Raw genomic sequence first — 16,253 nt, 5'->3', positions numbered from 1 at the left:
ATCACTGATGGAGAATCGCCTGTGTCAGATGATGGATCTGCCCCTTGTGCTTTGTGAAGCAGTGGGAGACAATGGAGATATACTGTATGTCAACCCAAAGTTTTCTGGGAGCTGCCTGCATCTCCCTGTACCCTCAAGTGAGAAAAATGGGAACCTGTATCTGCTCAAATGGAATCTCAAAGCTGAAAGATTCATTGAAATAAGGGTTCAGGGTCTTCTTCTTGACTGTAGTCTTCTTCTTCTTAAGCCTTTTGCCATTCTGCAGGAGGTGAATTTTCACGTAGGGATCTGAAACAGAAGAATATACAATTGAAACTTTGCAGATAAATACATAGACAAACTACTCAGAGATATAGAAAAATCCTCAAGAGCAGGCTATCCAGAGATTAAGTGTGATATACAAAGTGAAGGAAAGGACAAAACGATGCTTATTCTGTAGTTTCAAACAGTGCAACATTATTGGTTTGGTAATAAGAGCTCATGTGATTGTGAACAAAGGGGTTCTCGCAGAGTTTCAGAATGCTGGGCCTCCCAAGCTAGCTGATGCTGTACTGGGTCTACCAGAAGTGTCTATGCCCCAATTTCTACTCTTAAAAATGCTTCCTTTAAAAACCTGGGAAAAAAATAGAAGTTATAGGCTTGATCTATATGACCACTTTCCCCCAGCACAAGCACACAGCTCACTGACAATTTTTCAAGAACAGAAATACACAACATTATTCTCTGCCCACCCCAGTTCACTGGGCAGGCAACGTCTGCCCATCTTTCCCTGCTATGCAACAAAAGTAGTGTTTTCAGACTTTTGCCAGCACAAGCAGGGCTGTCCAGTTTATCTGCTCAACTGTACTGCATTGTAGGCAAACACCTCCACTCTAGCGGGCTATTGTACGGGATGGCAGGAACTCCCCGCTCTCTGATCACAGATCATTCCACCGCCACTTTTTTCTTTGCTTGTTTGTTTACAAATTCACTGATGGAAGAATAAAGAAGTGGACCTGTCTTTAAAACAAAACCATTCAAATTGACAAGAGTTTTGCCACTTTCCCTTTCCAAGAAGGTAATATTGTTGAGTTTCCCCCCCCCCCTTTTTTTTTTGTACAAGTTCACTGATGGAATTGTGAAGATCCTTCTTTTTTTAACCGGGTTAAAATGACAAGAGTTCTATCACTTTCCCTTGCACTCAAATGACAGGAAAACTATAAAATGGTGCCCTCCCTTCTTTCCTTACTCCTTTTTCTACCAGCTGGTGCTCCTAATGGGAAGATGTCAGATATGAGGGTGATTCAGTGAAAAGGGGCTCCTACGAAAGATCTTTCAAAACCTTACCCACAGAAAGGAAAGAGATTGGTGCTTGTTTCCCCTGTGTGGGTGGGAGGGGTAAAGAAGCAGGGAATCCACCATAGGTAAATATGTTGGGGCAAAATGCCAGGCCATCATGGTGCTCAAAGTGGAAGAAGAGGTTGAAATCTGGAAAGGGATTTCTTAAGCTGGCTTTTTTGCCAACCAGTTTACCCACGGGAGTCAAGTAGCTTAAGACTTCAACATGGAAGAGCTTTTAGTATGGAAAGGGAAGACTGGCTAAGTACTTGCTATACATCTTCCCCCCTCCCCCAAGACCATTCTTCACTAAGGGAAAGTCATGTCTAACTAATCTACTACAGTTTTTTTAGAGTGTTATTAAACATGTGAATAAGGTTGAGCAAGTAGATCTCATCTATATAGATTTTCAAAAAGACTTTGATAAAGTTCCTCATCAAAGACTTCTCGGTAAATTTAGCAGCCATGGAATAAAAGGACAGGCTTTAGGCTCTCTTGTGGCTAAGCAACTGCCTAAAGAATAGAAAACAAAGAGTAGGAATAAACAAACGTTTCTCACAATTTCTGTCCTATGACTGGTGCTTTTTAACATATTTATAAATGGTCTGGAATTGGGTGTGACTAATGGAATTGCTATGTTTGCTGATGACACAAAATTGTTCAGAGTGGAAAAAAGAATAAGGACTGCAAGGAGCTCTAAAGGGATCTTGGCACATGAGTGGAGTTGGCATCAAAATGGCAGATGTCATTAAATATGAACAAGAGTAAAGTGATACACGTTGGTGCCAAAAATCCTAACTATTCTTACAAATTAATGGGATCAAAGCTAGCTGTGGCTGATGAAGAAAGAGATCTAGGAGTAATGGTAAACAGTTCAATGAAGGCGTTGATAAGTGTGCATCTGCTGTAAAAAAAGCTAACAACTTGTTAGGGATAATAAGAAATGGTATTGAAAATAGAGATACCAATATCATAATGCCCTTATATAAATCAATGGTGCAACTGCATCTGGAACATTGTGTGCAGTTCTGGTCACCACCCCTCAAAAAGGATATAGTGGCTAGAGAAAGTTCAGAGGAGGGCAACTAAGATGATGAAGGTGCTGGAGCAGCTTCCTTATGAGGAAATGTTGTGACAAGAGGAAACATGATTGAGGTATACAAAATTATGCATGATGTGGATAAAGTGAACAAGGAGGAGCTATTTTCCCCTTCCCAAAATACTAGAAACCCTATGAAACTGAATCCTGGAAGAATCAGAACAGACAAAAAGACTTTGTAATTCAATCTGTTACTGGACTTCAGAATTCGCCAGCCAAGATGTGTTGCTGGTTGCCAGCTTGGCTAACTTAAAAAAAAAGGTTGGACCAATTCATGGAAGTCATGGGTATTAATGGCTAGTAGCCTCTGAAGGCCATCTACTGGGGGACTAGTGGGCTTCCTCTGAGAATAGACTGCTAGAGTAGATGGACCAATGGACCAATGGTTTGATCCAGGAGGGTGCTGCTTCTGTTCTTATGTTCTCTGCATGATGCTGATATTATGAAGGTGATATATTTTTGCAACAAGGCTGCAGTACATTTACACTGTACTACTTATTCTCCAGATCCCCAGAGAAGCCATCTATCTATCTATCTATCTATCTATCTATCTATCCATCCATCCATCCATCCATCCATCCATCCATCCATCCCGCCCGCCCTAGAGGGATTTGAAGTTCTGTTCTTTCTTTCTTTATTCATGGTAATGTTCATATGGAAGAAAAAGCAAGGAGAGGCATTTTTATTCCAGTAGGCATTCTAGTGTTGGAAGGTTTTACAGTTTGGTGTAAAGGTAATATCTCCCCTATTATGTAGGAAGGTAAGATAGGACTTGGATGTTTGACCTGTCTTGCCCCAGCTCCTTATTTCTTCAGGCTTTTCCCTGCTTTCACCCAGGATAGTGTTTTATTTCTTTCCTATTTTGTTTGTTAGAATTTTGTTTTACTTTTTAAAAAAAAAATTATCCTTAAAAAAAACTTCCCTTTTTTCTTTCTTTGCATGAATACTGGGGAGAAGAAAAGGAATAATTTTCATATTAGACTAATGTAAACGTTTGAGACACAGAAGACAAAAGGCTCCATTGCTCCTCAAACCTTCCAATCCCATGACTGAAAGATCCTCTAAGAATTCAGATACTGAGTCACTAGACCACACACATAGTTAGGTTAAATCTGTTCTTATTTTGCATGTGGATAATTATTCAGGCTTGCAATCAGAAAAAAGTTGTATAACAGCATACTTGAAGAGCCTTATTCTATATGCTTGTTTGGCTCTAATGATTTTATACTGCTTTTGTCTGACACAATAACTTACCTGGATCTCAACAATCTAGATCAATACTGGGTCAGCTTAATCTAGAGAAGTCTTCATTCTACTTGATGTCAGGACTCATTATATGACAGCACCCTTTCTTACGTTATTTATTAGAATAATTGAAGAACAGTCCATTTTACTTAGAAGTCCAAAAGGGATTTCAGTGGCCAAAGATTAAGCCTTAGTGGTTCATAGAGGGACTGTGGAGAACAGGGACTGTCCATTGTAGGGGCAGATGTTTTGAGTTACCACTCAATAGACTCAGGAGAAAGGAATCTCAGAAGATCTGTTCTTACATTCAGAACCAGCCTTTCTCTACTTAGTTGCCAAACATCTGAAGGGAGGTTTCCCTGCAGATTCTAGAATTTAAAACTATATTTTTGGTGAGAGTTACCACTATTAGATTCTGAGAGTTCTGCCTTGTCAGTGAGATACATCTTTGTATATTCAAAAATGAGAGAGTAATCTTACAACTAGATCCACCTTTCATTCCTGAAATAGGAATGAGGATTAGTAGAAGAGCTCATATCTGACTGTCTTAACAAAAAGCAATTTCCAATACTTAAAGAACTATCAACAAGGAAGAGGGTGTGGATTTATTCTCCATAGTGCCCAAGAGTAAGACAAGAACCAGTAGATGGATGCTTTATAGATGGAGTTCCAGACTTGAAATAAGGAGGAATTATTTGACTGTCACAGCTATTAAGCAGTGGAACAACTTGTTCCTGGCATTGTGGGTGCTCCAGCACTGGAGGTTTGCAAGCAAATTTTGAGCAACTATTTGTCTGGGATGGTATGAAGATTCTTGCTCTGGGGAAGGCATTGGCCAGAAGACCAATGATTCTATGAAGCAAAACACACTCTACCTGGGCCCTCCATTAAAAAGGTATCCAGAAGTCACAGTATGTGCAAAATGCTGCACTTAGACTGGTATGGCAACCATATGATGCCTATACGGAAAGCTCTACACTGATTGCCAATTGCATACCAAGCGCAGTTTAATGTATTTGGATTTATTTTAAAGTCCTCAATGGCTTAAGATTTGACTATCTGAAAGACTGCCTCCTTGCTATGAAACTGTTGATGGGTAACATCTGCAGGAGAATTCTTCCAAAAATGTCCTGCTATCAGAGGCCTATCTTTGTGGTATACCACTCTGCTGCATTGCTCCCAGGATATCAACTGTACTTTTGGGGGAGCTCTCTCAGCTTTTAAAATATCTGACCAGAATGATTTTGAAGGTAGACAATATGCATAGCTAAGAGTTGGCAATTTACACTGTTGGTGTTCTCCAAGCTTGGTTTTTGGGTTGCAAATGTTTCATTAACATATTAGCTAATTTTACCAGTGCAAGAGTTTTGGAGAAATGAAGTTCATTGGTTGGCTGGGGTTGTATATCCTTCTGTCTTGCCTGCTCTGCATGTGCTTGCATTATTTCTCTTGCTGAGAAAATTACAATAAGAAACTACAGGTGTAATTTAAAATACAACATGGGCAAGAAGCTCCAGTGATGCTACTACCTTCACATTCAGCCTTTTGCCCACGTTCATTGGGTATCTTCGAATCTAGCTGCTGTCCCTGAAGATTCTCAGGCAAAAATATGTGCTGATTACTGTTTTCATGTCAAAAAGTTAAAGAAACTCTGAACCCAAAGGTTTTGCAAATGAAAATAAGCATATTATCCAGGCTACAAAAATCCAGACAAACGCCAGATGGCAAATAGTGTTTGAGGTTTTCATATCTCTCTGCTGCCATCTAATGGTCTCTCACACTACAGAGTGCCTGAGGGAGAACTATCGGTATTGACAGGTGTCTGAATGGCTCAGAAGTGACATCTAGCAGTGTCAGGATGTAGCATCCTGCCAGTGTACAATGATGGGTTTTGGAGTATTTGTCTTTGGTATTGTATTAGCATGCTTGCTTGTAGTGGCAGCTTAGGAATGTTGATTGGGATTGTTGAGACAGCTGGGATGGCTCCAGGGTCAGCTAGCTGGCACTTTCAGTGCTTGTTGGAGTGAATTGTAGCTGGGAGTAAGAAAGGATGGAATTCAGTAATCAGGGAGGGACACTGCTGGGATTTTTGTAACAAGTAATTGCACGGGCTTTTTCTCAGTCTGATCTTTAACTTGTATTAATAAAGACCTCTTCTATCTCATCTGATGATGTGTGATTGAGAGATTCTGAATTAATAACTGAGAACCAGTTCATCACAAGTAGGTATGTTGTTGATCTGCACTCACCAGAAAGTCCTCCAACATCCATCTTTTTCAAATTCTTGGCCTCCAGTATGCAGACAGTCAGTTTCCCAGCAGTGGGAACATATCGTAATGAGATACAGATGTCTCCCAGTTTCTCTGGCTGTTGAAGGAAATTGGGAAATAATGAACTCAGAGCTCCTACTCTGTCTTATAAATTATTTGTGTCTATGACACAGAATATAACTATATTATTTGTAATGTGCTATCTTTGGGCAGTTTTTACATATGGCAGACCAATAGTCCACTGTTGTTTCTGTTACTTTTCCTTTGGCTGGAAAAGTGAATCTCCCTCTGCCAGGTGCATAGGATAGAACCAGATTACTTGGTTTCCCAGAAACCAGATGACCTTTTAGATTACCTCATCATCATCACTGCTTGTCCTTGATCACACTGATTAGGGCTAATGGGAGCTGTAGCACAAAGCATGTTATATGAAGTTGTCAGTTTTGGAGGACAAGTTCCCCTACAAAGTACATAGCTATACACTTATTAGTGCTGCATTTTAAATCCAAAGCCTCCTTCTACAAATAAGGCAATAAGCCAGAATTGGGCTTTCTGGTTAGGCCCATCACTTCCCAAACAGCTTAAAAGCAAAGAAGTACGAAGCAGACTTGTTAGAGATCAAGCATGGTTGATAGAGGGCAGTTCTAGCTAGCAGGGACTTTTGCCTTCCAAGTTTGGTTATCTATAACTCTTCTCTTAAGACCATGAGACTGTCACAAACTTAATCATTTCTAGGTTTTTTGTAGGGTGTGTTAAATCCACATTTCACAACTGAGGCTCAAACAGCAAGAGGAGAAAACACTTACCTCCTCTTTTTCTGCACTCTCTAGGTCCCTCCATTCTTCAATGGGTTGTCCTAAGTCCACAGTATTCATGGGCACCTTGACTTCTCCAATGATGTCATGCTTAGAAAATCGGTCAAAGTCATAGATGGCCATCACCAAGGTCTTCCCACCAAGCTCCTGGTATGGAATCTGTTACAACAAAGTCAGGCAATTTTTCAGTAATTGTGATAGCATTTCTGGCATTTGAAAGGAAACATTGATAAGGCTTTTACAAAGGTCTTGTGTAGCCATATCCTATCTTGGGTGCAAAAAATCTGGATTTCCACTAAATCCCAAAGAAATACAGAACAGACTACTTCTTTCCTCCCATCTAATGGTCACCCAGATATAGGATACCTAATCCTGTGATATTTGATTAATGCCCTTCCAAAAGTTAAAAGAGGAAGAAAAAAATGAAAACAATGTACAAAAGCCTGGAGGGTTGCAAACAGATCCAGTGTTTCTAAATTGACATTGACATTCTGATTCTAGGTTTAAAAATGGACAGCCACTTTTGTACCATGAAAAGAACAACTTTTCAAAAATTAGAAGCCAATGGGTCTTCTTTGACCAATTTGCTTTAATTTCAAGTGTATTCACTATTATGAAATAATGGTGGGCTAAAGTACTTGTTTATTAGTTTTAGGGTATGAGCTCCCCCTTAAAGTGGGCTAAAATTCAAGAAGTAATCAAATTTCTAAGATTTCAAGGGCATTATCTTTCAAGATAAACCAGTCAAAGGTTTTCTTTCTTTTTTACTACTCTTATAGGGAAACTTTCTTGTATTGAAACAAGCCATGTTCCTGCATCTAAAAGCCTTAGGGAAATGACCAGATCTTTGTGTAGAAAGGATGGTTGTTCTCCTTGGGCTTTACCTACTGCTTATTTCGCTTCAAATTATTTCTTATTTTGCTGTTGCTTTTAATTTGTTGTTTTAAATGACATATTGTTTTCAAAATACTTTGAATTTTAAAGGATGAAGACATAATTAAAATGCAGTTGCTCATTAAAAATGAAATGACTCCTCCAGTATGTTGAGTAAATGTCATGGGAATCAGCTTAGTAAAATAAACTCAAAATCTGCAATGCAAGAGAGAGAAATTGCATGAAGTCAGAATCCTAAACTACTTCATATCTGGATTTTTAGATTCCATTTATTCTCCTTGTAATCAGAAAAGGCATGTAACTGTTTATAAATGGTCTAAACACAGACATTCATGTCTATAGAACAAAATGGATCTGCCTCCTTTCTGTTTAGTAGCTAGTCGTATAATATAGACATTTATTGCTTATATTCTGGCAATATGCTCAGAGGGCTGTGTGATGTTTCAGAGGAGTGCTTATTTCATTGAAGCTTCAGACAAAGTACACATTCAAAACTGTTTCATGAAGCAACAGAGGTATCCTCACTTCTAAGGCCAAAGTAAAGCTCCTCGTCAGCAGGCAGGTGGGCAGGCAGGTAGGCCTTCTGGCCACGATGTTTCAGGGGAGTTCCTACATAGCATGTCTCATCCCCATCACCAACAAAAGGAAAGAAGCATTTTTCCAGGGTAAAGTCTGAGGTGCTTTCAATGGTGGCTTTGACCGATATTATGGAATTCTCCCATAACGTTGGCCTATAGCAGTTAGAGGCCACCCAAATTGCTTTGTCAAGGCAAATAGGTAGCATTTTTGCTTCAGTGAAGCAAATCAGATTGCTTCTTCAAAATGAATCATAGTCACTTAGCATTGGCTGAGTCATTACTATATATTTTTAATTGTGTGGTTCCTTACCACTTCAAGTTATGCTAAGATTAAAAACCCCAAACACAGCATAAATATATATAATTGACTGCACAATATATAAAACTAAAGCTTTTAAAGAATTTAATCACAGTGGTACTAACATCTATTTTCTAAGACATAATTGTCTAAGTCACATGTTATTTAGACAGCTTTTCCAGTATCCTGTCAGTGTTGAGCCCTGCCAGCCATTTTAATCCTTGCTATTCAAATTTCAATCAACCTTCTTACTCTTTTCCTCCATTATGTTTCAGTACTCGTTCTCATCTACTGGTAGGCTATTACATCAATACTATCTTCTATTGTTTAATAGGGTTTCAAGTATTTGTTTTGCTACCCTCAGCTTTAGCATTTCATTTATCAGTTTTCCCCTTTTGAACTGAGTTCCAATTTGGGTGAGGCTGGGTATTGATCACTGATGTACACAAATTATTTTGAAGACAAAATAGCTGGGTCAACATACTAGCTAACCATGCAAAGAATATCCAGGTTAGAAGTCTTGCCTTAAAGACAAAGGTCTCATTGTAGGTTGGATTGAGGGTCTTCTTTTGCACTTTGGTCTCAAACTTCTTCTTCTTGTCTGGAAGTAGGAAGACTTTGACATAAGGGTCAGACGTACCCCCCATGTCCAATGCTGGGAGTTCAGCTGCTTGGAGGATTCCTACTGTGAGCTGTTGGGAAGGAAAGCAAAAAAGGCTTGCAATAGCATGTTCCAATCAAAGTGGGAAGCCATTTGATTTAGTCCTCCTGTCTTTAACCTGGCATCTCACTTCTACTACTATCCAGTCCCTAATCCTCTTTTCTGGTATGCAGAAGAAGGGGAGGGAGCTGTTAATGCTACTTTGATTTCCCTTTGAAGAAATGCATATGATTAATAATTAGGCACAAATAGAAATTTAGAAGTTTTGGTTTATGCAAATTGCAGTTTAGAGATATTCAGGCAAGCCATTCACCTGCCTTTATCAAGAATTCCCAGGAGTTTGCTTTTTAGCTAGAGAAATTCCATCAAATTTCATTTCATGATATCATGGTCACAAGACCAGCACTGTGAAAAGTATACACATTCAGTCCTTTAAAAGAAAGAAATAGAATAGAAATAAATTTGAAATAGAAATAAAATAAAATGTTAAAAATCATGGCAATCTGATGATTATATTCAACACTGAGCTATTGTTTACCTGCTAAGATAACAAGCTGTAGCAGCTAGTAACTTTATAGGTATGATTAACATTTCTCAGAGATAAACTGCATAGAAGTTGTCAGTGCACTGCAGGAGTTTACCTAGTAGGGAACTATAAGAATAGACCTACTGTCCTTGGAATAAAAGCATTATAGAAAGACATGGACTAAAGATTCTGTATGATCAAATCCAAAAGGGAAGGTGTGGTATGTTCATCTATACCTATATTCATATGTCCTGGTATGTTCTGAAAATACCATTCCATCACTGCTGTTGGCAGCATGTCAAAACATCCCAAGGATCATGTTCTTAATTTCTGTGACATCAGACAGTAAAGATAAGAAGGTATTGCCAGAGGGAAGCCCACATTTTTAAAACACAGTAATCAACCAGTTGGCCCTATATTACTCTGTTGGTCTATTTCCAGAATCTGTGTTCTCATGCAAGATAAATCACTGGAGAGCTTGCAATAAAGTCCAGCGACCTTACACCAGCAACCACAGACCCTGAACTTCTGCTAACAAGCCAAAAACCCCTGCAGAGGTCCCAGATGTTTCGATTGCTGGGGATCTGCAGATGTGCAGATCCAGGAGCCTGAAGGACCAGAAGAGCTGGAGCAACCACACCCAAGATGGCGGTTGCAACTCTGAAACCATCTTGGCCTCCGATACCCAGAGAAAGCACTTATGGCCCGATGCTTCAAAGCAAGGCCTCTGGGCACCCCTCTTCTCTGGGCCTTCATACTCCTTCACACCATCAGGCTGACCCCTGTACTACTAGTGCTGCTCTCGGCCTGGCTTAGAGCTATCCAAGGCCTGGCAGCAATTCCCAGCCTATTTTCTTGACAATTTTTAAAGGGATGAGCTTCTGTCATCATTATCACTCCCAGTGGAGGAAGTTAGAGTGAGATTTCCCTTGTTTACATTTATTAATGTGTATACATTACCTGGTTAGCCTGGAAATCATAATCTAGGGAGAACTGCAGCTTGCCCAGATTCTCTGGTTCCTTTTCCTCTTCCTCTTCTCCCTCCTCATCACCATCTCCATCATCATCATCATCCTGTTTGTTCTAGAAAAGAAGTAGGAACACAGTATTTCATAAAGAGGCTCCATACTTCAAGAGCCCGGTTTTCACATACATGCACACACACACGGTGCCTTATGTTAGTACAGAAGCTCAGATTTACCAGAGGAATAGGAGCATGAGTTCCTAGGCCAGATGAAAAGGGGGCAGGGAACTGAGTTTCTTCAACAGTACTTCTTCCATAATTTTAATTAAGAAAACTGGCATGCAACTATTTTGATTCCCCTCATATACACCCCAAGTGCATGTCTCTCTTTTGCTGATAGATGTAGTGAAGGATACAGCTGCAACACTTCCACAAATTTTAAAAAAGAGAGGCAAATATTATCTTTACAAATGATCAGCACCTGAACTTTACAGCAATAGGACTTTTATCTAATCAGCAGCTGTGAATTCTACAAACTTTCAGGGAAAGTACTGCAACAGTGGAATTGGTGCCATTCTGCCTTCTCCAGCCTAGCATCTCCTAAATATTTTAGAGGACAACTTCCTGGATTCTCAACCAGCATGGCCAAATGTATCTGGGGTGCTGCAGTCCTAATACCCCTGGAGGGAGCCAGGCTTGTACAACAGATACTGTATGTTAGCAAATGACACCAATCTCCAAGGAGAGATCTGCAGGAAGTAAAGTAGCCAAGGCAGACAAAGCAGCTTAGGTATGCACTGGCTATAAGGAAATAGCAACGGATGTTCACTGAAGGGATTGCCATATAAATGGGGATCTTAAATAACCCCAATGTTTTCTTTCTTATTTCACTTCAAAAAAAAAAAAAAGATTCAAACACTCATACATGCACATGCATGCAGATTCCCCAAGACTCTTTCTTTCTCAGACTTCTAAAATTAAATTTCATCAAATTTGGTTAAATAGTATTAATGTCTGTTCTCAATATGGCAGTGTTCCCAGAACATCTCTCACAAGCATGTGCAGGCCAACAGTGCTGGATAACTCCTTCAGCATTTCACTTGTCATACCTAGGCCTTCATAGTATCACTGAGAAGCCATTTTGATGCTTTCTCCATGAACTCAACTCACGTAGAACTTCAGTTTTGATGAGATACAGATAATCAAATAAAATATTTTGTCTAGTTCAGTTAGTGCAAAGTTGTGTTTGGATTGTACCTCATACTGATTGAATAATTCTAATTTTTCTTAACAAGAAATTAAGGATTTTTAAAATCTTTCTCAGTTCAAGTACAACATCAAGTTGAACTGTATAATTTAAACAAAGTCTAAGTATGGAATGTGGGCCCACTGTTGACTAATTCCCATAAACCCTCTTCCCTTGTCCCTTTTGTGCCTCAAAGGGAGTTGACGTTTGGAACAGGACCTACCGTGTGTTGACATCCAGGTTAGTCAGAAAAGATGGAGACAGAACAACACAGAAGGAGGACAAAGAGAGCACAGAGAAGGAAGAGAAGGGCATTATAGACACAAAAGCTTCACAAATTATCAACACCACACAGTGCTCCTGAGAAACTGCAGACTCCACACCTTCCAAGGCACAAAATGCAAAGGATGGGCTTCCCCAAATAGCATAAGTCTTGGGAGGCCAACAAAATATTAAATTTGGCTTTTAAAAAAAATGTTGTGGTTAAGCTGGCCACTTATATTTCAAAGCAAAACAGGCTGTGTAGCATGTTGTTCAGATCAGGTTATGACAAGCCATATCTAAAATCCCTTCTAAATTGGCTAGGGAAGCTAGTGCATTTTCTAGTGCCTTTTAGTTATTTCCCAACCACCACCTCTTTGCAAAACCACAATACTATTTGACAGAAAGAGTGGTCATCTCCTTGCCAGTCTTACCAATTAAATAACTGGTAGGAATTAATTAAATACTGGCAGGAATTGCCTCACAGCCATCTCTTCTGATAGCTGTTGAGCAACCCCACCCCAAGAGAGCACAGCAATGCCCTTTGCTCTGTCTTCTCTCCTGGCTGCTTTTGACATCCTTGGCTGACTCCACCAGGAACTGCTGAGTCAGGAATCCCAACTAACCCTCTCGGGCCAGAGTACAGTAGCTTGTTTCAGATTCTCTAAGTAGGTAGGTTTCTCTCTCTCTCTCTCTCTCTCTCTCTCTCTCTGTATCATTCCACTTTTTAAGCCTGTTTGTCTGTTTGTGTGTGTGTGTATGTGTGTGTGTTTGTTTATTTATTTATTATAGGACTGGTTGGCTGACCTGGATTTATTTGCATTTTAAGAGATTGTGTACTCCTGCATGAGTAGACAACTCAGTTACTATAATTATTTAGTGAAGCCAAAAGGAGCACACTGAAGGATGTATCACAGCTAATTAGCAGTTTTGGAGACCTACTCATTCCAGGTTCATAGGGAAGGAAATTAGTGGCAACCTATCCAGTTGGCTAAATCACATACTAATTTCCCAAGGAAATTGGGTGAAGAGGGAACCCCCTCTTCCATTGCAATGCTACTGATCTGGACTGTGCCCCTGTAAGAACAAGTGTAGGGCCCTCAACTCAACTAGGAGCCTGATATAAATACATAAGTAGGTCTCCAGTACGCTTTTCCTTCAAAACTGAAGTGGCCATCTTTTAGGGGGTCATTTCCAAAAAGTTATTTATCAATGTATGTTGTTTTGGCTTAAGGCACATCACTATTTTTTTGCATTCAGTTTCATTTAATCCAAAGAGAGAAACAAAAGATAGTATTTTATATCAGCCAATTTCATCTTCCCTGTTTAATGGTAAATGGCACCATAAAAGAAAACTGAAGGTAATTAGTAGACCTGTGTTTCTCTGGAAGCCAAAAAAAAAAAAAAAAAAGGCACAGAAATACATAAGGGAAAAGAGAGAGAAAGAGACAGAGAAAACACAACCAATTAGTAACTCAAGGACAACCTATCCTGTGACTAGAAAGGCCCTTTATGAAGAACAAGAATGAAAAATAAAATGCAAAGAAAAGACACACAGCTGTTGCAATGATCTAGCCAAGTGAGATTCTAGACTTCCAGAGGTTACAGAGAGGAAAAAAGCTCTCTTTCTGCCTTTTGCTATTGGCAGTCTGCCTTGATAGAGCAAAATAGTCACTGCAATTAGCTAAGGAAGGCTTTTATTCTCCTTACAGTTCACCACTTCTTCCATTTGTTCCTGGATGGGTTATCAGACCAGGAGACATTTGGGAAAATCATATACTGTACCAACATCTTGAACTGTTCTTACTATGACTGGAGGGCATTAATGAAAGTGTCCTTGTGAAATTTAGTTGCCTTTTAGTTGTCATCCTTACCTTGGTTCCTGTTTGCTGAGAGGTTGTAATTCTCAATCCCTGATGCATCTATATATCCCACACTAATAACCACTACTGTTTTCTGTCTAAAATCTTCAGTGTTGGAATCAATATTTGCTCAGACATGAATAAAGCAGTGCTGATAAGAACTGGAAACTCTAATTTAATAGCATCTGAGGATTATTTCATAAACTATAGATCCAATAAATGCTGACTGTTTTAATTTGGAACATGCTCATATTCTTAATGAGAGAGAGGTCATGGGCCTGAGCATTCAGTTCTTTGGCTTTGAACTGGATAAATTGTAAGGAAAGCAACCAATTTTGTTCTTAAGAAACTGGATTAAACCCAATTTAGCCATTTGTTGTCTTCTCTGTTTGACAGCTTGCCAGGGTCTCAGGCACTGGAAATACCAGGAGTCAAAACTGAGTCCTCAAGCATCCAGCCCACCTCTAATCTTTAGGCCTTTTTCATGCCATATGAGTTCATTAATAATTAGAGATGTGATTCATAACACTAACTTTTCCTACATGTCCTGGGGCCTTCTGTCAACTTTACTGCAATTCTTCAGGGAATTTATGTGTACCTGTTCTTGTATGCCGGTAAAAATATACATCCACAATATGATTAGACCAGAGAAAAGAAGAGAGGTTATTGGGATCTGCAAATACCTGAAAACTGTCATGTGGAAAATGGAGCAAACTTACTCTTTACTCTAGAGGGCAGGACTAGAAATAATAGGTGGAAATTGTACAGGAACCATATTCTAGCATAAGAATATGGCCTTGGTAAATGGTAGACTGTCAAGGAGGTTGCAGCTACATCTTATATTGCAGATGGTGTATTGAGCAGGAATCTTTCAAGTCTGTGATTCTAAATCAGGGCTGACTAATAAGTGACTTCCAACTCTCATCAACCCTGAGCTGCATGCTCAACCCTAAGCTACATGGTCAATGCTCAGTGGAGAGACAGGATGGGAATTACAGTCCATTTGCAATTATCTATCTCTTTATTAAAACTATGTCTCTATTTTTATGTTTGACAAGAGAACTGATTCATGCCTCAACACTGAGGAAACCCTTTGTGGAGAAGGTCTAGCTCAAAACTGGTGACAATACTTACACACAATAGGGGGACCTAAATGATGAAAAAGACTGGGGTTGGTTTTGCATCCTTAAAGTATCTCAGGCAAAATGCCTGATTAATGTAGTTTGAGTGATGGGCTACAAAACATTTTTCAGTTTATTCCCCACATTACTAAAGAAAATGCCCCAGTAGGAAAGAAGAAAGTAGGACCCATCACTATTCATAGCCTGATGTTTGCCAAGATTAATTGCTAATGTGATTTGCTGATCAGCTAGTTTGATTGATGCTTATAAAATATTATAACCCTGAGCAATAAAACAATGGAATTACTGAGATGGTAGCTTTAATTGAGATACTACACAAGCTGAGCTGAGATTTACAGATGGCCCTTGATTTCCTGAGACCATCCCTGTACAAATCCTCTTGTGCTTTTTGTGAGTGGTAATTTTCCATCTGTGTTATCTCAACAGGATAAAATGGAATCATAGCTGCTAATGGGGGGAAAGGTTGTAGGTTATAAATAAGACTAACAGGAGGGTCTATCGAACTCACTTCAGTGCTGGGGATACATTAATAACAATCTCCTTCATCTCTTTCCTTTATGTAGAATATTAGTTTGTAGGACAGTGGCTGGCTGGAGAATTCTGGGAGTTGAGGTCCACACATCTTCAAGTTCCCAAGGCTGAGAAACTCTGCTGTAGAATATGCCCCAAAAACCTGCTGGCAGATTGTGGTTAGAGCTTCAAATAATTGCAGTCTCCAACAGTATGGGATAAAGAGGATACCTGCCTGCAGTTTGCGTTCCTAGTTTCCTATTCTTATTTTCCTATGTCTTTGCTACAGAAAATATGGAAGATATAGCTAAGAACCTGTCAAGCAAACACAAACCATCCACATAACAATACTTCTTAATGCGCTTGCATGAAGCAAACTATTTGATCACAAAGCTCTGTTCAGGCATTCTAACATCTGAAGCACTCTCACATGAGCATTCAGGATAAGCTCTGCTGCCGCCAATGCCATAAAAATCATGATAGTCTCCTACTTATACTGCACATTGAGAAAAATATGCAAGAGAAAACCTTTGCACTTAGAACTGTTTCTGCCACTGGCTTCATC

General features: G+C 39.5%; 1 protein-coding gene across 1 annotated transcript in view; it reads right to left on the bottom strand.

The window, feature by feature from the left end:
* The window catches only part of SYT2 (synaptotagmin 2), a 145,623-nt gene that overhangs the window by 4,178 nt on the left and 125,192 nt on the right, over positions 1–16,253 (bottom strand). Inside the window, 5 exon segments of the mRNA XM_063297358.1 lie at positions 155–288; positions 5,911–6,028; positions 6,738–6,905; positions 9,041–9,208; positions 10,664–10,786. Coding sequence (XP_063153428.1) covers positions 155–288; positions 5,911–6,028; positions 6,738–6,905; positions 9,041–9,208; positions 10,664–10,786 — 711 coding nt within the window.

The sequence above is a fragment of the Candoia aspera genome, chromosome 3 (assembly GCF_035149785.1).
Source record: "Candoia aspera isolate rCanAsp1 chromosome 3, rCanAsp1.hap2, whole genome shotgun sequence".
Lineage (NCBI taxonomy): Eukaryota > Metazoa > Chordata > Lepidosauria > Squamata > Boidae > Candoia > Candoia aspera.
The sequence above is the reverse complement of the archived record's forward strand: the minus strand, read 5'-3'. Positions and strand labels throughout refer to the sequence as shown.